Below are 24,504 nucleotides of genomic sequence, written 5' to 3' on the forward strand. Positions count from 1 at the left end.
TTTTGTGATGTTTAAAGGTTTGCAAATGCATCTATGAAATGATTAGCCATGGTTATTTTTAGGTGATAGGATTTTTAGGTTGGTCTTAGTCATCTTCCTTAAGCTTATCTCCATTAACAAATCCTTATACAAGTGTGTGTCATTTGTTTAATGAGAAAAATCATGCATATGAAATTATAATTATATATAATCATGATGCATTTCTACATACAGATGTGTGTCATCACAAAAATAACATCATGTCCTAGCAATGAGGAGGATTACTAAGCTCTGGAAATGAGAATCCTACATACTGGATATTACAGGTTGAAATTCTGTTCTGAGCCTGATCAATATAATCTATTGGGTTGGGCATTTGGTTAATAAAAAGAAATGCTTTTAATGTCCCGCCAAAAATGTAGATCAGCAAAAAATATTTACATAAACTTATATTTATATGATTCATAGTTGAGCTTCAAGTCCCCTTCAAGCCTATGTAATTTATGTCATGCTCCCCTCATCTCAGACTACTAGACCTGGGGCTTGGGCCCAGATTTTTCCCAGAGGTACGATCTTTTGGTAGCTGGTGTTTGATACCTAAAGCTCAGTAAACTCAGCTGGTTTGAATTATCATGGGGACTTGGGGTTATGAACTGTGTCACATCTCTCATCTCACACCTGGTGCTACAGTCACATTGAAATTCACACCATTGGCAAGTATCGCCCTTGTAATACATTTGTTTATGCTGGATCTTCCACCTGGATGAACTTTCCTCCTCACTTCACCTCCTAGCACCCAAGTCTGCTATCTTTAGAGGTCTTGTTTAAATGCTTCCTGCCCCAGGGAGCTTCTTCTCCCCACTCCCAAGTGGGATACTCTCTTTCCTTCCAAGGCCTGGGAAACCACCTTTGATCCACACCATCAGAATGGGTCTCCTCTGTCTGTTGTCTTTGACCTAAGGTACTTTTTAAATTTCTGCTTTAAGTTCTTTTGAACACAAATTGAGAGATAAAAATGAGTAAGTTAATCAGCTTAAAATGATATTTACTAATCCACTGTCCATTGCATCTCCTACTGGATAATTAGCCTTCTAGAGCAGGGACAAATTTCCCACTTACATGTGTAAACATGGAGGCCAGTACACAGTAGGTGCTCAACATATGTTTATTGTAGTCTTTGGTGCTAGAATCATGCAATGACATGGGTTGATGGCTGTGAGGCTGCTGGAAACTGGGGCATAAATCCCAAAAACATCTGCTTCTTTAAAATACCATCAGCTGCCTTAAGAGGAAGGAGGAGAAGCACCATGCACTTGGGTTGAGGCAGGGGTCTCAGCACATCTGAGCAGGGGTCTCAAGAACTCACAGAAGTCAGGGCTCCAAGTAAAGCAGCTTTACTGTTGCTGTGCTGAAGAGGCAAGTGGACGAGAGCAGTAGCAGCGTGGCTCAGCCTAGTTCTCACCTCTCTGGAGCTGGGGACCAGGAAGTGTTTCTCAGCCCAAATGAGAGGTTGAGGGCCTGGCTCTCCAAGGGGAATTATATATACCCAAAGGTGGGGTAGGGAAAGAGCAACTGCACCTGTGCCTCAACTCTTCTGGGCTCAGTAGCCTTCACACTCTTCCTCTTTGCAGTGGTAGGTTGTGCCCCCACTTAGGCAGCGTGGCTTTCGACGAGCCCTCCTAGGCTTCTGAACCTCAGGCCTTTGGGAACTGGAATGACAGCCTTCTGAATGGGGACCACCACAAGGAGTCGAGCAGGGAGCCAGGCAGGGGTTTGATCTTTGGGGAGGGGAGCATTTGGGAACATTTGGAGGCTTCCAAGATTGCTGCTTCTGCTGTGACATTGCTTGGCTACCAGGTGGAATCTGGAAGAGAAATAGTTATATCAGGGACCCAGGCAGCATGGGCTTCTGTTTCTGTCCTCCATGACCTGGAGCTGTCAAAAATGGAGTCCAGCATTTGCAACCCACTGAACTCCATCTCAGGAGGAGAAGAATGGACTTGAAAGGACTAAATATTTGCGGAGTAAGTCTTCCCAGGGGACTCACTTACTAATAACCATGTTGATGATATGTGCTTCCTTTAAAAAAAAAAGACAAATTGTACTTAGTTGAGCTGACAGTTTGCTTTTCCCAGCCCAATGTCCACCTGGTCAAGTGCAAAGGAGAGCCAAATCTTTTCTCTTTCTCTACCTAGTCTTATTCTGTCCCCAAACTCCTAAGTCTGACTGTCCCATCTCTGCTTTTCTGGCCCTCTAACTTCTATGGCTTTCTCCCATGTTAGATGATTTGGGGTCTTTATTTTGCAGGGATCCTCTTCCCTTCCCTTCTTTCTACCCCAAGCATCTCCTACCTGGCTTTTCAGCTCCCTAGGAAGAGACAAGAGGAGAGATCAGTACTGCCTTAGCAGCACTTGAGCTACATCCAAGTATCTCTTCAGCCAGAAGTAGCCTTACCCTAGTGGAAGATGTGTGGACAAGTTATCCCAGGAGTCTGGAGGCCTTGTGTTTCCAGGAAGTAAGAGGCTCTTTTATATATCCTCCAGCTGAAGCCTGCAGGCCACATGTCATTGGAGGACAGCCATGGAGCGGATGATTGATCTGGATATTTCACAATTTCCAGTGTTAGATTCCTCAGTTACATGTAGCTGGGATGTGGTTCAAAGGCATCTGCAGGTAGGTAAAGTGAGCAGAAGGCTGGGGCCTTCAGGTTGGCCTACATAGAAGTGGGTACACTGGCTAAGTCTGGATGATGTCTTTGGGGGTTTGGGCGGGTTGCAGCTGCTGTTGAATTCTATGTAGGATTGGAGGGAAAAATCAGGTTCAACAACCACCAGGGTCTGAGGAAGACCCTCCTTGTCTACTCCCCACCCATCATCCATGACTGTCAGCATCCCATTCCATGTCATCACCTCTGTGGAGATTGGCCCAGTGCTCCAACTACATCTGAGTCCTTCATCCTCTGACCTTTATAGATATATCTTATAACCTTTACTATTGCTTTGGGTCTTGTGACCAAGATACATATCCTATTTCATCTATTAAACTGTTATTTGATGACAGGGACCTTGCCTTTATCACTTCTGCATTCCTAGAGCCTGATGTTGTCCCTGACACAAAGAAAATGCTCATTAGCATTTGTTGAATGAAACAGTCTATGAACCATTAGAAAAGACTTTGTGTTTCAGGAGAAAAAAAATAGGAAGAAAATAAAGCCCAACTCATTTTGTTTTGTGGATCAGACCTTGACTTCTTGTTTCCATCATTCTCCCCTAAGGCATTTGTGAACACCCTTTCATAAATACTACAGGGAACTCTGTGCATGGACCTCACCTTACACAATAGGCTGAGCAGAGGGTGGAAAGTAAAACCTTCACACACCTGCTGTCTCTTAAATGCAAAAGGGGAGCTCTTCTTGGAATTATCAAGGGACATTATGGAAAAGCCTTCCACAGAGTGAAAAGGTCTTCACCTTTCATGAAAATTGAGATCATCATGTTTTGGCAGTGCTTAAACTGGGAACATTCTCATCTAAATACAGTCCCTCACCTCTGGATGCTTCCATCACAGAATTGCTCCTGGTGTGCACAGCTAAGTTAAAAGGCACTGATGGAACTCCCTGCTGCTCAAGACTGCACCTCACCTGCCTCTGTATTCCTGATGCCTGACACATAGTAACTGTTCAGGAAATAGTTGGGTAAATAAAAAGATGAGCAATTACAAGGAACATTCTTATTGTAGGGGCAGTCCTCAAAGTACTTCAAATCATGTATAGGACAAAGGCGAGTAGGGTTGGGGTGTGGGAGAAGGTATGAAGACCAGGGTGGAAAATAGACAAGGCCAGAAAAGGAGCAGCTGTTGGATCCCAAAATCCAGCAGGGCAGGATCATCAGGTCTCAATTGCTTCATCTGGGAAAACTTTGAGATGCAGTTTGGATGGAGAAAGAGAAGATCTTTGTGAGTGAAACAGCAGGTGGGAGAATGGTATGAAACCTCGCTCACCCTGTTAGAGCAGAGCCCTGGAGAGAGAGTGCCTGATTTAAACGGCCTCAGGGAAAGACCCCATCTTCCTTTACTTCCTTCTCCTTCTTCGCTCTCCTTCTCTTTCTCCTCTTTTCTTCCCTCAAACACCAGAAATAACTCTGATTGCACCTCAGAAGTGTTTCCCTTGCACTAAGCGTTAGTAGGGAGGCAAAGTAACTTTGGTCTCAATGCACCAGTTGCTCCTTTTCCCCACCCAAGACCTGCACCACTTAAACACATGCTTCAGAGACCTCATACAGCACAAATGCATTTCTTTGAGGCTAACTAGCAAGTACCCAACTCTTACTGTCTCTACCTAGGGCTGAGGGTTCTTTCTGAGGGCCCTGCCCTAGGCAAACTACACTTCCTGCCTCCTCTATATCTCTCCCAGACCACCTCCCATAATAAATTGCCCACAAAAATTTCTAAGCCCCTTCCTTTTCAGTACAGTGAATTTCATCACATATAGGATGGCGTGTGTTCAGCATCTAGATTTGCCTAGCTCATAAAGTGAGCCTGTTTGAGGCCCCTCAGCTGCACTGTCTTCCAGATAGGCTTACAAGTCCAGCCAGTTTTAAATCAGGACCACAGAAATGTAATGTTCTTATTCTAATCCCACTCCACTTCTCTTCCTGGTTCAGATTGTGTCTATGAGTGTAATTCTGTGATTTGATGTTTATTAAGTCCCAACTACGTACTGGATACAAGAAAGAATAAGATGTCTATATCATGTTTCAAAGCTTTCACTCTAGAGGGAATACAGACAAATTAATAGGTAACACAAGATTGTAAGTGAAAGATGGGTAAATAGGCTAATTGTAGTTGTAGCCTGAGAACAGAACTAGTCCTTTTAAATGTACCAAATTAGAATGGTAGTTTCTCAAGTGATGTGGCTCCCACCATTATCGGAGTCCCAACCTGGTCTGAAGACAGGAGCCCATCTCTGAGAATAATCTCATCTCATTCCTGGTCTCTATTCATGAGGCTGTTTCTCTGAGCAGCAGATATCTTCAGGTCCCCAGCCTCAAATGAAGTTGCTCGGCTTCCCAAGTGTTTGGGTTTCTCTTCAATTTCTTTCAGATATCCCAAATCATTTGGCTATTCCTGAAGTAACTCCTCAAATATATTTTTTAAATCTCTTTTATTTTGCTTTATGTTTTTAATGAATAATTGCCCTGTTAAATGTTCTTCCAGAACACTCTGATGTCTTCAGGATAAATCTAAATTCCTTTAGCCAGCATTCAAGTCCCTGTGTATACTTGAACCTATCCCATCACTTCATGCTTAACTTCTGGAACTTCCTTTCGTTATGTCTCCTCCTCTGCTGAATGGGTGGATTTATTGTATGGTGAACTGGCTTTTATCCTGTCTGATGTCTGTCTGTCTCTCCCTCTCTTTCTTCCTCCCTTTCCCTCTCTATCTCTTTGTCTTCCTCCTTTTTTTTACTCAGCCTGCCTGTCTTCCCTCTTCCTTTCTTTCTTTCTTGCTTTCTTTCTTCTTTCCTTCCTTCCTTCTTCCTTCCTTCCTCCCTTCCTTCCTTCCTTCCTCCCTTCCTTCCTTCCTTCCTTTTTCCTTCCTTCCTTCCTTCCTTCCTTCCTTCCTTCCTTCCTTCCTTCCTTCCTTCCTTCCTTCCTTCCTTTCTTTCTTTCTTCTTCTTTCTTTCTTTCTTTCTGTTTCTTTCTTCTTTCTTTCTTTCTTTCTTTCTTTCTTTCTTTCTCTCTCTCTCTCTCTCTCTCTCCTTTCTCTTTCTTTCTTTCTTTCTTTCTTTCTTTCTTTCTTTCTTTCTTTTCTTCTTTCTTTCTTTCCTTTCTTTCTCTTTCTCTCTTTCTTTCTGTCTTACTTCTGTCTTTCTTGATTCCTCTTCTGAGAATACTTCCAAGTGCCAGTCCAAATCCCGTGTTCTCTGTAATGAATTTCTAGACAATGCCTGGCTGAAAAAATCTTTCAGAGCATTTATGTCTTACTATATGATTTGCTTTAATGCGACCCCCAGAGCAAATGCCAGAGAAAAGGCAAGTAGGCAAGGCAAAAAAAAACTTTATTTACAAGCCAATGTGAGGGAGGGGCGAGGTTCACCGGTCTCCGGCGGTGGAGGCCGACAAAGTCGTTCTGGCATTCTTGGACGAGGTTCCTGGGTCCCGCGTATGAGGAGGGGCCGAGGAAGCTCGCTCCGGCGTTCTCGGACGAGATTCCTGGGTCCCGCGCACGAGGAGGGGCCGAGGAAGTTCGCTCCGGCATTCTCGGACGAGGTTCCTGGGTCCCGCGCACGAGGAGGGGCCGAGGAAGTTTGCTCCGGCGTTCTCGGACGAGGTTCCTGCGTCCCGCGCACGAGCAGGGGCCGAGGAAGTTTGCTCCGGCGTTCTCGGACGAGGTTCCTGGGTCCCACGCACGAGCAGGGGCCGAGGAAGTTTGCTCCGGCGTTCTCGGACGAGGTTCCTGGGTCCCGCGCACGAGGAGGGGCCGAGGAAGTTCGCTCTGGCATTCTCGGACGAGGCTCCTGGGTCCCGCACACAAGGAGGGGCCGAGGAAGTTCACTCCGCGCACCCGCCAGGAGCGGCTTTTATGTCCTGGGCCCGGGGGTGGGAGGGCAATGGGTGGGACATAGGCGGGTCGGGGGCGGGGCGGTAGGCATGGCTAGGCAGGTTCCGGTTTTGCTCCATCGGAGGTCGTGTTGCGCCTGCACAGTCGACCCGTGTCTCTCCCGGGCGCGGGAAAGTTGACGGTGAAGAACCCGGAACTGCGCCATCTTGCCTCCGTTTGTCCAAACAGTCCAACCTTTTATTGATAATAGTGATAAGGGGTGCCGTGGTCTGTCTGGCTACTTCCTGCTGTTAAGGGACATCGTTGAGGTTGGGGTCTATGGTTGGTATTTGGATGTACGGATGAAGAAGCATCTGGTTGAAGGTGACGCGCGTGATCTCTTGAACTTTGGCTCGGAGAAATTTGATTAAAACAGGAGCGAGACATAAGACAAAACAGAGGATTAGTATGGGAATTAGGAACGGGAGCATCTGCTGTATTATGGGCAGCAGCCATACCGGTGGTCCGGGGGTGAAGGGGGTATTGTAGGTTTTTAATTCTGCTTTAATCCTGTTTAGGGTTTGGATGTTAGTATCTACTAGGCCTGACTCATTTACGTAATAGCAGCATTCTTCTCCTAAGAAGATACATGTTCCTCCTTTTTCGGCAGTAAGTAAATCTAATGCTCGCCTATTTTGTGCTGCTACCTGGGCCACTGAGGTAATTTGATGCTGTAGAGAGGCCAGGCTTTCAGCTGAAGCCTCTATGGCCTCTCGGATTTGAGCTGCTAGAGATTGGGTAGACTGTACCGAGTGGGCAAGTGCCCCAGTTCCAAGCCCTGATGCCACTAAGGAGGTGGCCAGGGAGACTCCGATGACTAGGGGAAGGAAGACAGCCCGTTTTTGGAGATCATTAGGAGGAGGGTTAAATTGTATGACAAGTTCAGCTACTTCTGCTTTGCTATATAAAGTTAAACTAGGTACTAGGGACACTGGGACACAAAGGGATTGACCAATGGATGTGTGATTAAGGACCTTGAAGAGGGTTTTGTTGCACCAGAAATAACCTCCGATGGGAGCCGTCTGGGTCTTAGCGGGTGGCTGGGTATAGTTACACCAGGAGGTGTTTGGGGTAGAGTAGCAGAAAGGAAGGATTGGACTTTCTGGGCTTTGGTATAGTGGGACTTGGAGTAAGAACGGTTTTTGGGAGGTGCCTATGGAGTTAGTTGTAGCCCTGAAAGCAGTAGGTAAGGGGACTGCCACTAAGGGGGCTTTTTGAAGGGCCGCACAGAGGAAAGAGTGGGAGAGATTTGTTAGGTTGGCTGCCCATGTTAGGTTTAACCCTTGACGGACTAGTTTTAACCATGAGAAGGGGTCCTTATTGGAGGAGTGTAATTGATCTTGTAAGGCCTGTTCTTGTGCTTGTATGGCTAAGGTTAAATTCTGTAGGGCTTGTATGTTTTGAGGAAGGGATTTTTGCTGGACAAGTGTTCTTTTTATCAGGAGAGTAGCCATGGGATATGAACTAAGGATTGTGTAGCCTGTGTAGAGTCCACCTTTCACTCCATCTGCCCATCAGGGGTCCCATGGGTCCTTGATATTTAATTGGTACTGAAGGGGGGTTCGTTGATTCGTAATGGTGAAGAGAGCAGTGGGTTTCGTCTGTCTCAATGTTGCATAATGGATCTTACAATAAATATAAGGGCATCCTAGGTTCTTTTGTTTCCAGTAAGTCTTACAATTGTAATGTGTCTGATCATGCAGGAAGCAGAGAGCCTTAGCTCTGGCCGCACTGCAACATGATAGGGTGAAATTTATAGTAAGATGGGGTTGGCAGCCTGAAGGGGGGCAGTCAGCAGTGCCTTGTAGCTGTGAGTGCTGTTTATTTTTGTGTGACCAAGTTTCAACTATAGAGAATCTCCATATGAAAGTTGGGTTAGTAATAGAGATTGAAATGCAAGAAAAAGATAGTAATGTAAGTATGAAATAGTACTTCATCTTCAGTGTAATCACAGGGTACACCTTGTCACTGAAGATGTTCTATAAAGGTAAGCGGGAGAACCACTGTGATGGGCTATTATCTGGAGACAAGTAGGGATCTGGGGTAAGATATTGCAATTCTGTTATGTTTATATAGAGTATGGCGAGAAATTGGGATAAGCACAAGGGGTCAGGGAACATGCGGTGGTTGGGAGAGTTTGGTGAATTTGAGACGGGTAGGGGTAAGTCTAGTAGATTTCCACTGATTGTCTTCTGTGGGGGCCTTTTTTAATTGTGATATATGGACCCAGTGCATGTGTCCTAGAAGTTTGGCTGCTGTGTATGAGGATAGGAGGACAGTATAGGGGCCTTTCCACCTAGGCTGAAGATCTTTGGCTTGGATATCTTTTAAGTATACTTGGTCTCCTGGGCTGAGAGAGAGATGTGGGCTATAGGTGTCTGTTGGAGAGGGGTGTGCTAGTTCTGCATGTTGTCTCAGGAGTTGTCTCAAGAGGGTGAGGTATGGGAGATAAGTTGCCAGCGGGGAAGAAAGGGTGGGTAACTGCTGGAGGGTGAGGGGCCGGCCATAAACTAATTCAAACAGACTGAGGCCTGTTGGACTCCGTGGGGCTGCTCGCAGCTGGGTTAGGGCCAGGGGAAGGAGAGTTACCCACGATTGTCGAGTCTCGAGGGAGAGTTTGGTGAGTTGCTGCTTAATGAGCCCGTTGGCCTTCTCTACTTTACCAGAAGACTGAGGTCTATAAGGGATGTGGAGTTTCCAGGTGATGTGTAGGAGGGCTGCCACCTGTTGGACTACCTTGGAGATGAATGCTGGGCCGTTGTCAGACTGAAGAGTGAGCGGGAGGCCAAACCTAGGAATAATGTGTTCAGTGAGTATGGAGGCAACTATATTGGCGGTTTCTCCTGTAGTAGGATAGGCTTCTATCCATCCTGAAAAAGTATCAATGAGGGTTAAGAGATATTTGAATTTTTTATGCCTTGGCATGTGGGTAAAGTCAATTTGCCAATCTTCGCCTGGTTGGTGGCCTCTGAGTTGATGGCTCGGATGGGGGTTGCACAATGTGCCTTGAGGGTTTGACTTGAGACATGTGGAACACTGTCGGTTGATTATAATTAGGTGTTTCATGAGTGTGGGGCAGTGAATGAGGGGGCTTAGGAGGTTATATAAAGCTTTGGGTCCTATGTGTAGGGAATTATGTATGTCTTTTAGAATGGTGTGGAGTTGAGTTTCAGGAATAACTAGTTTATTATTGAGGTAAATCCAATTGTCTGCGGCTAGTTTGGCTGTTGAATCTTGTAATAGTTTGGTCTTTTCCTCTTGGGTATAAGTAGGGGTATATTGAGGAGAGAGAAAACAAATAGAGGGAAGCGTGGGAGTGGAGAATCCAGCTGCCGATTTGGCAGTGGTGTCGGCAAAGTTATTGCCAGCCGCCACCGAGTTAGATGGAGTCTGATGACCTTTACAGTGTATGATGGCTGCTCTGGAAGGCACTGATAAAGCATCTAGCAGTTTTGAGTATCTGTTTTTTGTTGACTATAGGGGTACCACTGGTGGTTAGGAACCCTCTCTCTTTCCAGATGACAGAGTGGGTGTGTGCAATCGAGAAGGCATACTTGGAGTCTGTGTATATGTTTACCATTTTTCCTCTGGATAGGAGGAGAGCCCTGGTTAGTGCGATAAGTTCTGCCTGCTGTGATGTTGTCCCTTGTGGTAAAGGCTTAGCTTCTAGGACAGCAGAAGATGTAACTACCGCGTATCCTGCCTGTCTGTTTCCTAGAGAATTTATAAAAGAACTGCCATCTACAAATAGGGTTAACTGTGAGCCTTCCAATGGCTGGTCATGTAAATGTAAGTGACTAGGTGGTTGGGTCTCTAAAAGTTCTGGACAGGAGTGTTCAGTACTAGGTTGCTTGAGAGGGTCAGGAAGTAGGGTTGCTGGATTCAGAAAGGAACAGACTCCTAGGGCAATGGTGGAGTCTTCTATGAATAAGAGGTGAAAGAGTTGGAGTCTGGACGGGTTAGATGGCTAATACTTCTGTGGGCAATAAGATCCTGAAGGCAGTGAGTAAAGAAGACTGTTAGGTTACCACCCCTAATGAGTTTCTTTGCTTCTTGGGTTAGACAGGCTGCTGCTGCTAGGGCCTGAAGACAGGGCTGCCACCCTTGTACAGTGGGGTCTAATTGTTTAGATAGATATGCCACGGGGCGGTAGGTGGTGCCTATAGATTGGGCTAAAAGACCCACTGCAACTTTTTGTCTTTCATCTGTGAAAAGCTGGAAGGGGCGTTGGAAGTCTGGGAGTGAGAGAGTAGGATGTGAGAGAAGGCAGTTTTTCAGGTGAGTGAAATGTTTATAGATTAACTTTGGGTTAGACAAAGGTCCTTGGGGAGTCTCCTTGACAGCTGCATATAGAGGCTTAGCCAAGATTCCGAAATTAGGAATTCAATGTCTGAAAAATCCTACTAGGCCTAGGAAGGATTGAATTTCCTTAGCATCTTGAGGAGGAGAAAGATTTTGTATTAGAGTTAAGTGGTCTGTAGTAAGTGAGCATGTCGTAGGAGTGATCTCAATACCTAAATATATGACACATTGTTGTGCGAGTTGAGCTTTGTGTTTGGATATTCGGTAACCTTTGGATCCTAGATGATTAAGGAGGATCGCAGTGTCTAAAAGAGAGTCCTGTCCCGTGGGACTAGAGTAAAAGGTCATCTACATATTGGAGAATTTTACTATTGGTAAGAGGACAGGAGGCTAAGTCTTTTGCTAGGGCCTGCCCAAAGAAATGGGGGCAGTCTCGGAACCCTTGGGGAAGCACTGTCCATGTCAGTTGGGTGGAGGTATGGGTGTCTGGGTCTTCCCATGTAAAAGCAAAAAGAAACTGACAATCTGGGTGCAGGGGAATAATGAAAAATGCATCTTTTAGATCCAGTACAGTAAAGTGTGTTGTATTAGGTGGAATGAGAGAAAGAAGGGTATAGGGGTTGGGAACTACCGGATGGGTGGGACAAACAGCTTCGTTGATAAGACAAAGATCCTGCACTAACCAAAAAGTTCCATCTGCCTTTTTTACAGGTAGGATTGGGGTGTTACAGGGAGAATGAATAGGGATGAGGATGTGTTGGCTGAGTAACCTAGTGATGATTGGTTTTAGTCCTCGTAAGTGCTGTGGAGAGAGAGAGAACTGTGAGTGGGTTGGAAACTGAGATGGTTTCTTAAGTTTTATAAGTATTGGTGGATGATGGTCCGCCACGACAGGAGTGGAGGTGTCCCACACTTGGGGGTCGATAGGAATGGGGAAATCGGGGAAAGGGTTAGTAGGATTGTTGGAGTCATTTGAGTTAGTCAATACTAGAAGCAGATGGCGGGTAGGGTGGGGGGCACTAGTAGGGATGGAGATACAGGCTTTCAGTTGACTTAAAACATCTCGGCCCAGTAGGGGAGTGGGGCATGAGGGGATAATGAGGAACGAGTGTGCAAAATAGTTGTTGGCCAGGCAGCAATTAAGGGGTGGGGTTTTTCGAGAGCTGGACGGGGAGCCATTGACTCCTACAACAGAAATATTGGAGGGAAGGCTAGGCCCTTCAAAAGACGGCAAAACAGAGTAGGTAGCCCCGCTGTCGATTAAAAAAGTAATTGTCTTACCCGCTACCAGGAGAGTTACCCGCGGCTTGGCGAGGGTGATGGGGGTCCCCGAGTCCCGGCACCTTCAGTCATCATCCAGATGTAAGAGCCAGAAGGAGCTCCCAGGGTCCTGAGAAGGGACATCACGTTGAGGCGCCATGCCCGTTTTCAGGGTGGGGCAGTCAGACTTCCAGTGCCCTTCTTCATGGCATGCTGGACAAGGAGTTGTTGGCAGACGAGGGATAGGACACTTTTTAGCCCAGTGTCCAGCTACTCCGCACTTGTAGCATGGCCGCACTGGCTCAGGCGGTTGGGGACTCTGGGGACATCTATTAGCCCAATGCCCTGGGTTATCGCATTTATAGCAAGCCCCTTTTATTGTTTTTGAGCCTCCGGGGGTTTTGCTCTCCAGTTTTGGGTTACGGCTAGGCTGCAAAGCAGCAACTAAGGCTTGAGTATGGAGCTGTACCTTCTGCTTTAGGCGGGCCTGTCGTTGGGCCTCAGCCGTTTCCTCCTTTGAATTATAGACCTTGAAGGCCGACTTGACTAGGTCTTGAATAGGAGTTTGAGGTCCATCCTCTGCCTTTTGGAGTTTTTTCCGAATATCTGAGGCCGATTGTGAAATAAAATATGATGCTAGAATAGTGGCCCTGGCTGGGGAAGCTGGGTCTAACCGAGTGTATTGAATTAAAGCCTCAGTTAGCCTGTTTAAAAATGTGGCCGGGTTCTCATCTGGACCTTGAATAATTTCTTTTCGTTTATTAAAATTTACTACCTTATTTGAGGCCGCCTGCATACCAGCCAGAAGACATTGAGTCATCATATCTCGTCTTCGGCAGCCTGGCTGGCCTACTTGATAGTTCCAGTCTGGGTCTATAGAGGGGACTGCTTGTTCCCCTAGTGGGAACGCAGGGTCTGTTAAGTGTAATTGGTTGGCATGCTGCCTGGCGGCCACTAGGATGCGTTCTTGCTCCTCAGAGTTTAGAGTAGAGGTAAGAATAACCTGGAGATCATGCCAGGTTAAATCGTAGGCCTGGCAAAGGTATCTAAATTCTTTGGTATAAACTGTAGGGTTGGCAGAAAAATCTCCTAGGCGTCTTTCAATCTTTGAAAGATCTGCTAATGAAAAGGCAACATGAACTCTAACTACGCCCTCTGCTCTGGCCACCTCACGCAAGGGTGCCAAGACCGCAGGGGGGTTGGATAGGGTGGGAGTAGGAGCGGGGGCAGTTAGGCAATCTTTAGAGCGGGTATGGGCAGAGATAGGCTAACTAAGATGACCAGGCGGAAGTGCTGAGGGGTCGGAGGGAAGTGTAGCCTCAACAATGGTGGGAGGGGCCGAGGAGGGAGGCGGAACAACTGCCAGAGCGGGAGGGGAGGTGGAGCCGAAAGAGGAGGTGGGGCCGAAGCGGGAGGGGGAGGTGGGGTATACGGCGGGAGTGGAAGGAAGTAAGGTCTTTGGGCAACTCAGACAGGAAAGATGACTCCTCTTTTTCGGACTTTGTTAGGCCTGCGTCCCTAGCCAACATGACTTGAGCCAAGGAACACTGGCTACACAGGTCCGGACGAGAACGCAAGGCCCAAAATCCTTGTATATAATTAATTTCGGACCACTTGCCTAAGCGTTGACAAAAACTACTGAGGTCGGTTAAAATGTTACGGTCTAGAGTGCCCTCAGTCGGCCATTGAGACTGATTGTCTAATTTATATTGTGGCCACGCCACAGTGGAGAGGAACACCAGTCGCTTTTGCCTGAGATCTTGTTCTAATTGCAAAGTTTTGAGGTTTTTTAGAAGACACCCTAAAGGGGAGTCTCTAGGTATTTTGGATTGGGGGTTTCCCATTGCCTTCCTCTTGCCAATAGGCGGAAACGGAAACTGAACTCTACCTGGCTACAAAGCGTCCTTTGGAGCCACTAGAGACCGGTGAGAGGCTCCTGGAGCCGGAATGGAGATTACCTCCAGGCGAACATCTCCATCCTGGACGGGTCTCCCACGGAACGGAATGGAGTTCCTTTGGGCAGACGTCTCTGCCTTTGGGAACTTCCCTGGGTCACCTGGTGACTGGAAAAAAAAGCCTTGGGCCTGTGCAGGACTTCTGGCCAAGGAATATGAGAGAGAGGCAAAAGGTACTCACCCCTAGGAGACTTGGAGGTGGGGAAAGCGATGTCCAGGTCCTGGTCCGTCTGGGGCGTGGAAGGAGGAGGCTCCTGGGACCTTGGGGGGCCCTGAGGAGGGGTCTCCTCCTGGGTTTCAGCACCAGCTGATTTGCTTTAATGCGACCCCCAGAGCAAATGCCAGAGAAAAGGCAAGTAGGCAAGGCAAAAAAAAACTTTATTTACAAGCCAATGTGAGGGAGGGGCGAGGTTCACCGGTCTCCGGCGGTGGAGGCCCACGAAGTCGCTCCAGCATTCTCCGACGAGGTTCCTGGATCCCACGCACGAGGAGGGGCCGAAGAAGTTAGCTCCCGCGTTCTCCGACGAGGTTCCTGGGTCCCGCGCACGAGGAGGGGCCGAGGAAGTTCGCTCCGGCGTTCTCGGAGGAGGTTCCTGGGTCCCACGCAGGAGGAGGGGCCGAGGAAGTTTGCTCCGGCGTTCTCGGATGAGGTTCCTGGGTCCCACGCAGGAGGAGGGGCCGAGGAAGTTTGCTCCGCGCGCCCACGTGGAGCGGCTTTTATGTCCTGGGCCCTGGAGTGGGAGGGCAGTGGGCGGGACATAGGCAGATCGGGGGCGGGGCGGTAGGCGTGACTAGGCGGGTTCTGGTTTTTCTCTGTCGGAGGTTGGGTTGTGCCTGCGCGGTCCACCCGTGTCTCTCCCGGGTGCGGGAAAGTTGATGGTGAAGAACCCGGAACTGCGCCATCTTGCCTCCGTTTGTCCAAACACTATACATATAATTTATTATCATAAACAATTGTACTTGTATGTGATATTATTAATGCTTTGAACATGGGGCTATGACCTGTATATCTCATGTCTCATTTCAGTTTACACAATGGCTCATTACAGTTACCAGTTATTAGGTTTGTTAATTATTAAGGTTTTAAAAATCCCCATCACAGACATTTGCAAAGAATTTTAGTTTACAGAATGCTTTTCAAATGTTATGTACTGAGTCAGTTAATTCTGATGAAATATAGACTCCGGCCATGACAAAATCAGACACTTACAGTGAGGTTGGGATTGTCCACATCACACTGTGGACACTTCAACTATATTTCCCGAACACTATTGTATATTTTTACTTAGACTGTGCCAAAGAATTTAGCTTGAGGAGCGTGTTCAAGAAATCTATATCATGTTTTCTACAGGCACTTCTTATTTTAGAACCCAGTCCTGCTCATGTTTTGTTAGGAAGAAGGGTCAAGAGATCTGGTCCTACCTTTTTCCTCCAGGCAGGATGGTATCCAAACCACCAATTATCCCGACTTGTACTCAGGACTATAATATCACGAGAACTGGCTTGTTAATCTAGGCCAAGCTTGTTCAACTCCTGTGGGCCCCATGTGACCCAGGACGCCTTTGAATGCGACCCATCACAAATTGGTAAACCTTCTTAAAACATGAAACATTTTGTGATTTTTTTTTTTTTTTCGGAGTCTTGCTCTGTCACCCAGGCTGGAGTGCAGTGTAGCCATCTCCTCTCACTGCAAGCTCCACCTCCCGGGTTCACGCCATTCTCCTGCCTCAGCCTCCCTAGTAGCTGTGACTACAGGCGCCCGCCACCACGCCCGGCTAAGTTTTTGTATTTTTAGTAGAGATGGGGTTTCACCATGTTAGCCAGGATGGTTTCGATCTCCTGACCTCGTGATCCACCCGCCTTGGCCTCCCAAAGTTCTGGGATTACAGGCGTGAGCCACCACGCCCAGCCTGTGATTTTTTTTTTTTTTAGCCCATCATCTATTGTTAGTATTAATGTATTTTATGTGTGGCCCAAGACAGTTTTTCTTCTTCCAATGTGGCCCAAGGAAGTCAAAAGATTGGATGCCCCGATGTAGAACTTTGGGTATAAGTGGTTTAGTTTCCATTTCAATAGAATAAATTGTCATTGGCAAAAGAAGAGCTTACTATAGTGTTTTCTTCATGAGATGAGTCTCTTTTTTCTCTTTCTCACCATCCAAAGAAAGAGAAGAGAAAGCTTCTAAGACTTAGAAGAAAATAGTTAAAACTGTGTCCACAGCTTAGCTTGTTCACAACTCTATATTTAAAAACTTTTAGAGACTAAATTATAAAAGAAATCTATAAATACATAAAATCTCAATTCAGAGTATTTTTTAAAAGCCTCATAGAAAACCTAAGACAATTTAAATAAAAAATCCCTTTAGGGAGGACTTTCAGAACAATGGCATGAAGAGCTCCCTGGAGCCTTCTCCTAGCAAAACAATTAAGACTTGAAAAGTAATTTTGCAACTGTCCTTTGCAAATTGTCCTAAGGGTATACAGCAAATTAAAACACTTTTATTCAAGAAAATCTACTAAATCATAGTAACAATAGCAAGAGTCTGTGGTACTTGAATCACTACTTACACCCTCCCTAATCTCTTCCAGCTGGGCATGATGGTAACTCCACTCTTAGAAGATGCAATCAATGAGGTAAGGCTCCATCCCCCTTTAACTCCAAATTGAAGGCCTCTAGTATCTTCCTGTGATGGGGAGGCTGCCAACATTTCTTTCTTTCTTTTTTTTTTTTTATTATACTTTAAGTTCTAGGGTGCATGTGCATAACGTGCAGGTTTGTTACATATGTATACTTGCGCCATGTTGGTATGCTGCACCCATCAACTCGTCAGCACCCATCAATTCGTCATTTATATCAGGTATAACTCCCAGTGCAATCCCTCCCTCCTCCCCCCTCCCCATGATAGGCCCCGATGTGTGATGTTCCCCTTCCCGAGTCCAAGTGATGTCATTGTTCAGTTCCCACCTATGAGTGAGAACATGCGGTGTTTGGTTTTCTCTTCTTGTGATAGTTTGCTAAGAATGATGGTTTCCAGCTGCATCCATGTCCCTACAAAAGAGGACGCTGCCAACATTTCTTACACTTCTTTCCCTAGTTCTGTGGTACAGAGACTAAATTTCAGGAGGGTGACTCTAAGAGATTGGGGGCTTTCTTACTCTGCCATCTCCCACTCATGGTGCAGGCAGTCACTCTACCTCAGGTGCAGCAGGGCAAGAATATTGGGACACCAAAGGCCTTTGTCCCAGCTCACTTGTAGGGTGGAGGATCAATGGTGGGAGAAGCAATCCTAGAAGAACAGTAGTTGCCACCCCATTAAAGTGCTCTGCTCGTTAATCAGCAGTGAGCTCCAGGAGATATTTGCCCTCAGCTCAAAAGCAGTGGCTAAGAGAATTTGTCCAGGGAAGAGGAAGGCCAGAAAACCCAGAGAACTCTAAAGTTCTCACCTAAGGAACTGACTATATTTGGAAAAGAGTATGGGGACAGCCTAAAGGCACTTTGGTAAATAGGAGAGCCTTTGTTGGCAAGCATTTAAGAGGAGGCTGTTAAGTCATAAGAGTAATACTCTGAACCATTGGGCAGCTTGTTTACCAGAGAAAACCAAGGAAAGTGAGGGCTAGGTAGAGTCTTCCTGGGTTTAGAACAAATTTCAAACCTGGCCTCAAACACTGCCCTTGCAAAGGGGCCTAGACTTAATCAGCTTCAATTATGAAGCAATTTATGTTCCACGACATTATCAAAAATAATAAAGCAATCTGTCAGCAATTATTGAAGCCTAACAGTTGTGTGTGATGCCAACAGAGAGAGCTTAACAGAGAAATCATCGAAGAGACAACCAAAGAGAGTTCTACTAAACTGACTGTCATTCAAGGTAACTGTGAACAAGCCCGGAGTTGAGTCCCCTGAGGAGTGACATCAGAGACATCACACTTGGAGAGAAATAGACTATACTAATACAGTCTATCTAAATATTCAAACAAATAAACAAGCAACAGCACACCTTGAAGGGAGAGGAGCACCGTTACACAGAGTTGCTACTTTCTAATATCTAAAATAACCACTTTGAAAGAAAAAACATATGATACATGCAAATAAACTGGAAAGTATGACCCTTACACAGGAAAAAAAGCAATAAACAGAAACTTCCTGGGAGAGGGCCCAAAGGCTGGACTTAATAAATGAAAATTCCAAAGTAGCCATTGTAACCACTTTTAAAGAATTATAGGAAAATATACTTAAATAAGTAAAGGAAGGTATGGTAATGTTTATAAAATAAAGAATGTCAACAAACAGGTAGAAATGTTTTAAAGAATTAACTTGAAATTCTACAGTTGAAAAGTAAAATAATTGAAATGAAAAATTCAACAATATATTGAACTGTCAGAAGACAGAATCAGCAAACGAGATAGATCAATAGCGATTAAGCGATCTAAATAACACTGAGAAAAAAGTAATGACGAAAAGTAGGCAGAGCCTCAGAAAACTTTGGGATATATACACACCAACATATGTGTGATAGGAGTACAAGAAGGAGTAGATAGAGAAAAGGAACAGAAAATGAAAAAAATACAAAAATAATGATGTAAAATGTACTAAATTTGATGAAAAACAATCCATTTAATAGGATCGAGAAACTCAAAGTATGAGACACACAAAAAGATTCACATTTAGAGACATCAGAGTAAAACTATTGGGGAATAATGGCAAAGAGAAACTCCTGAAAATAGTGACAGAAAAATGACTCATCACTTACAAGAGAATCTCGATAATATTTACAGCTTATTTTTAATCAATGGAAGCCAGAGGCATTGGAATGGCATTTTCAAAATGCTGAGAAGAAAAACAAAAAACAAGAATCAAAACAAAACTGTCAACTAAAGCTACACACAAAGAACAATGGAAGCGAATTGAGTGTCAAAAATAAACCATAAATTGATGGTTAAAGATTTTTTGACAAGGGTGCCAAAAATTTGACGGTTTCACTGAGGAAGCAATAGTCTTTCAACAAATAATGCTAGGGCAACTGGAAAACCACAAGCAAAATAATAAAATTGACCCTTATCTTATAACATTACAAGCATTTAACTCAAAATGGATCAAGAACAGAACTGAGGGGCTAAAACAATAAAAGTTATAGAAGAAAATATACAAGAAATCTTTATGACCTTATGGGAAAACACAGTCTTGGCTTTCATGGAACTCTGGTCTGAGATGGCTACATAGCACCTGTCCTTAGGGAGCACGCAGTCCAAGTTGGGAGAGAGAAACCTGGACCTTAGCATGTGTCTGGTCGCAACTGGAACATTATTTCCTTTCTGGGGAATGGTATCGTCTGTCACTTTGGCCACCAATCAGCTCCATACTCATTAATATGCTAGTTGAATTCTTTGGAGGGGTCACCCAATATATGCAGTGCTTGAGCTCCTTCTTGTTACTGAAGCGAAAGGGAATATATCCCTCATCTAGTCTCCCGGAATAGTCAAGAAGCAGATACACGGCAGAGAATCAGTGTACTGGATGTCCCTCGGGTGACTGACGAAAGCCACAGGGACATCTAGAGGTCGTCTTAATCACAGCATTTGTGAGGTGCACATCAGATTATTCCTACATGTTCTTGCTGTCTGATCTGCCAGACACCGGGGGTTTTCAATATTAAAAAAATCAGTGCAGGGTATTGCCCACTTATCCAGTTCATAGTAAAATTATTGAGGCATAATACACACAAAAACAGCTGAAAAAACAATTATTCAATCCCATGTAAAATTTGTAATTGAAAAAAATATTGATGAAAAATCAGGACTTCTTTACAAAATACAGAGATGAAATGTTTGACTGGAAAGATTGGATTGGGGACTCTGGGAGAGAAAAGAAAGACATTGATTTTTAACATACTGACTCCTTTTCTATGGATTTTTAAGTTTTGTCAAATCATATTTACCACATGTTCTATGTATACTTATAGTTAGAATAGTCTAAGATTCATGGTCTATTTGCAGAAAGTTTATGTATAATTTTCTAATTTTTTGTTTTACTGAAAGAGAATGAAATTTGGGAGTGAGTGGGCAGTATTGTAAAGGCAAGGAGGGGTAGATGGATGAAAGGATGGAGTGCACATCTGTCTCCCTGCCACACCCTGGAGACTGAGTAGCACCCTGAAGAAAGTCCAAAGCACAAGGCTTTGTGTTCCTGAAACACCAGGAGGGTGGGCACAGGCAGAGCCATGTAGTGATTTCTCTGACATAAGGTGTCAGAGTAGGAGCCAGAGATGTTTTTCTCTTCCCTCCTCCCTACCTTTAGCCATGTGACTAGCACATCTTTGGTTTCCAAAGCTTCCAGGCAGCAGGAAATTAGAGAGCAGTGAAAAAAATATTGGAGACACAAACAGGCAAGGAACAGTACAGAATAAGTGGCAAGAAGATTTTTTGCTTTATCGTTTCACTTGAAGCTGCAGGAAATGAGCTGGAGAGTGAATTTGTGGTTTGGGATCCCAGAGTAGACAACACAGTTGGTGTCAGGGGCAGCAGATAGGTTTGTGGGCGAAGAATCAAGTTTCTGGATCCCAAGGCAGAGGGATCCTCTAGGCCAGAGCTCAGAGCCTTCACGGGGGCATCTCAGCCACTCTTACAGGCCCAGGAGGAGAAGGGTGAGGAGGAAATGTTTGACCACTCATTTCACCCAACTCTACTCTTCTAGGTGCAGAGTCCACTTCAGCAGCAGCCTCCAGAGTGCTGGCCACTGCCCCCTCCACAGCAACTGGAGCCCCCTGAGGGCTGGCTGCAGCAGTCAGAGTGCTGGGGTCTGCGGCAGTGGGACCTGCGGCGCCTGTGATGGCTCAGGCAGCAGCCACCACCCCCAGAGCTGCAGCAGCCCCCAGAGCTGGAGCCACAGCAGCCCCCAGAGCTGGAGCCACAGCAGCCTCCGGAGCTGACACTGCAGCAGGAAGAAACTGGAGGGCACTTAGGGGGACACTTTGGGGGACACTTAGGGGCGGGGCACTTGGGGGTGCACTTGGGAGGGGGCTGGCACTGCTGCTGGCTCTGCTGGCAGGACATCTCTGCGGTGGGTGTTCAGGAACTGAAAGAGAGTCAAACAGCGAGTTAGAGCCAGGCACAGAGACCACCCTTATTGCCTTTTTTACCATCATTTATTTTTGCTACATTTTTAAAACCTGTTCAAATAAGTCAGAGAGAAATTATCTCTAAAATTTTTTGTCAGATGCTTTCACAGTGTCTTATAGGATCATCAGGATGTTTTTATAAAATAGAAATAGATTATCTTATTTTAACCAAGCAAGATAATGAGGACAACGGTATTAACAAACTTGCCCAAAATTAATGTCCTTGAAATGGACAAGGCAATTTGACATTCACAGAATCTCACTGAAGTCTGACCTTCTGCACCACTCAGAATTCTGAAAATGTGCAATCTGGGAGCCAGTTTAAACCTGCAGTTCTGCTTTTTAAAAGATAAACAAGAAAACCCTATCTCTTAAGAAAAAAAAATTAGCTGGGTATGGTGGCATGCAACTGTAGTCCCAACTACTTAGGAGGCGGAGGCTGGAGGACCATGTGAGCCCAGGAGGCCAATGCTGCCGTGAGCCAAGATCTCGCCCCTGCACTACAGTCTGGGCAGTAGAATGACACTTTGTCTCAAAATAAATGAAATAAAATAACAAAATAAAAATAAAGATTCCCTTTTGGAGGAGCTTCCCAGATGGCTGTATTTACTTGTCACAAACACACAATATATTATAGTCAGAATTGCAAAGGATCATTATATGAGTTGGCTATCCCAAATCATATTATAAATGGAGAAATGAGGTCTAAAGCTAATTGCAGCAAGCTGACACGTGACCCTAGATTTCCCCGTCTGGTGAACCCAGGCCTAGAGAAGTTCCCTCTTAGAACCCAGAGACTCCTCCATCTGCCACCCTGGCAACCACAAATTTCAACTTGTTACTTGCTATTCAACATTAGGGCATCCAATCAGATGCCTAGACACCACTCCTGACTCCTGATGAAAGTGTAAGGGCCATGTATCTCTGTGTTTATCAAGCTCCAAATATGCTTCCTCTGGTCTCTGGTCTCCATTATTTGAGAACCACTATAATCCCAGTACAGACTTTGGGGAAGAGACACAGTTGAGTTGCTAAGATCTACTCTCTGAAAGGAAAGTTTGTTTTAACTTATCTGCAATGGGAGACACTAAAAAATATACAGAACTAATTTGGATTAGAACATGAAGCACAGACATACAAGCCATCCAGGTGCTTCCCATCTCTCCTGCCCCACAGCTTGAACTCCATCAGCATTTCTAGACATTCTCTACCTCTTCTAATCCAGCTACCCTTCCCCAACAAAGCCCTGCTTGGCCTTCCCTCCTGCCGTGGTCTGGGCATCCCTCTGTGGAAGCCCCTGCTCCTTTTCCCAGTGGACACTTACCGAGGTCACAGGCAGCACAGGGTCCTTCAGCACCTCAGGAGGTGAGTGGATGGGGTGCTCTGGCCATGAGCCCTTTTATCTTGGCCTGGGCTCTGCCTCCAGCTGTGAGACAGGGCCCGGGCATGAAAGGATCTGTCTCCTGACACCCACATGGGTCCTGTGACAGGGAATGACTGGCAGCTCCTCATCTGCTTTTCTCCACGGGGCGCAGGGGAGCTGTTCCTAGTGTGGAATATGACTTAGAAATGGGGTGGGAGTGAATTCCTACCACCACCTGGCACCTTATTTTCTTAGAGGTGCCTACCTCTCAGTTCTCTCTCTTGAAGTGTGGTCCCCCAAATGTTCTCCTTCTTCCTCTAGCAACATTAATTTATGAGCTCCAGGCTTCCAGGTTTGCACAAAGAATCACAGAAGACTCTTAGCTTTTTCATGTGTGTCCCACCGCTTTGTCACTGGGAATTGTTTACACGTGTGTGTGTGTGTGTGTTTCTAAGTATGGTGTGTGCATTAGGTGTGCATTGTGTGGAGCACACGTTCAAAGTAGATCTGTCTCTGAGAATCAGCTTGAGCTTGGAGAAAGTACTTGGAAGTTAGCTTTGGGGCTTTGGAGCCAGACATCTTGAGGACGAATCCTAGCTCTGATACTGCTTATATAATATAGGACAAACTATTTAATCTCACTGTCTCAGTTTCCTTGACTGTAAAATGGGAATTTTAATAACCTCCCTTTCATGAGTTTGTTAGGAGTATTAAATGAGATAACATACTTAAAGCTCATAGAACTGTTCCTTGCACATGTTATGCATACTACAAGTTATCATTATTTCTAAAAGTGTATATATATATACACATATACGTATATATGTACATATATATACACACACATATACACACATTTATTTTTTGATCAGGCATGAAGCCAACATTTGCATGGCACTATAGAGTTTATGAACAGTTATTCCACGTGACTTAGGCTATCAGCATAAGAACCTGGAACATGCAAATGTACATGCTGAGGATGTGTCATCCTGCAGAGATCTGTACCTATGTTGCCTGAGTGTGACTCTTCTTTTCCTGCTCAGATTGTTACAAAAGGCTTCATTATAAGGGAGTGGTCAGGATATCAATACCTTGGCTCATAGGTAAGTCTTACTCAGAAGCAGAGCTCACTGACTCTTAGGACACTTGGCCTGAGGGATCACATGATCCATGCCTCTGGTGATGTGGTACCCAATGTGTCAATCAGTCTGATTTAGATCTGGATGGTAAGTTGGCAGCATGTTTGAAACCTCATAAAGATTGGTCTGCTTGCCTTAATTGTATGATGTCAATGACTTAAATTTCATAAAATTTTTATTAAGCAAATGACTAGCTTTTTAGGTCTTCTGTTACCAAGACTTGGAAGTGGACACGGCTGAGATCTAGAATGTAGCTATGAGGCAAATCAAAAGTAAAGCATTGGCCGGGCACGGTAGCTCACGCCTGTAATCCCAGCACTTTGGGAGGCCGAGGCGGGCAGATCACAAGGTCAGGAGATCGAGACCACGGTGAAACCCTGTCTCTACTAAAAACACAAAAAATTAGCCAGGCGCTGTGGCGGGTGCCTGTAGTTCCAGCTAGTTGGGAGGCTGAGGCAGGAGAATGGCATGAACCCAGTAGGCGGAGCTTGCAGTGAGCAGAGATCGCACTGCTGCACTCCAGCCTGGGGGACAGAGGGAGACTCCGTCTCAAAAAAAAAAAAAAAAAAAAAAAAAAAAAAAAAAAAAAAAAAAAAAAAAAAAGTAAAGCATTATGTCCCACATTGTAAATTTGTAGGAATGACTGTAATACTTTTTTTTTCTAATTGTTTCTATGTCCATCTGTAAACTGGTTATTAATTAACACATTTTTGGAAATGTTCAATTTTTAAAGAATCACCCGAACTTCGTACTGAGTGGTATTGTACTTTATACTTTGGAATCAGCACGTAG

The 24,504-nt window shown here is 45.3% G+C and overlaps 2 protein-coding genes across 2 annotated transcripts; both read right to left on the bottom strand.

Moving 5' to 3' along the window:
• Nucleotides 1-1,357: 1,357 nt before the first annotated feature.
• Nucleotides 1,358-2,485, bottom strand: LCE6A (late cornified envelope 6A). Its single transcript, XM_010374699.2, has 2 exons — nt 2,331-2,485; nt 1,358-1,843 (listed from the first exon to the last, which is right to left on the bottom strand). Exon 2 carries the CDS (start codon nt 1,820-1,822, stop codon nt 1,580-1,582), a length of 243 nt encoding a protein of 80 aa, XP_010373001.1. The 5' UTR covers nt 1,823-1,843; nt 2,331-2,485; the 3' UTR covers nt 1,358-1,579.
• An 18,029-nt stretch (nt 2,486-20,514) lies between these two features.
• On the bottom strand, nt 20,515-21,145 carry LOC115899018 (late cornified envelope protein 1C-like). Its single transcript, XM_030935000.1, has one exon. It carries the CDS (start codon nt 21,143-21,145, stop codon nt 20,801-20,803), a length of 345 nt encoding a protein of 114 aa, XP_030790860.1. The 3' UTR covers nt 20,515-20,800.
• Between the last annotated feature and the right edge of the window lie 3,359 nt (nt 21,146-24,504).

The sequence above is a fragment of the Rhinopithecus roxellana genome, chromosome 8 (genome assembly GCF_007565055.1).
Source record: "Rhinopithecus roxellana isolate Shanxi Qingling chromosome 8, ASM756505v1, whole genome shotgun sequence".
NCBI classification, from domain to species: Eukaryota; Metazoa; Chordata; class Mammalia; order Primates; family Cercopithecidae; genus Rhinopithecus; species Rhinopithecus roxellana.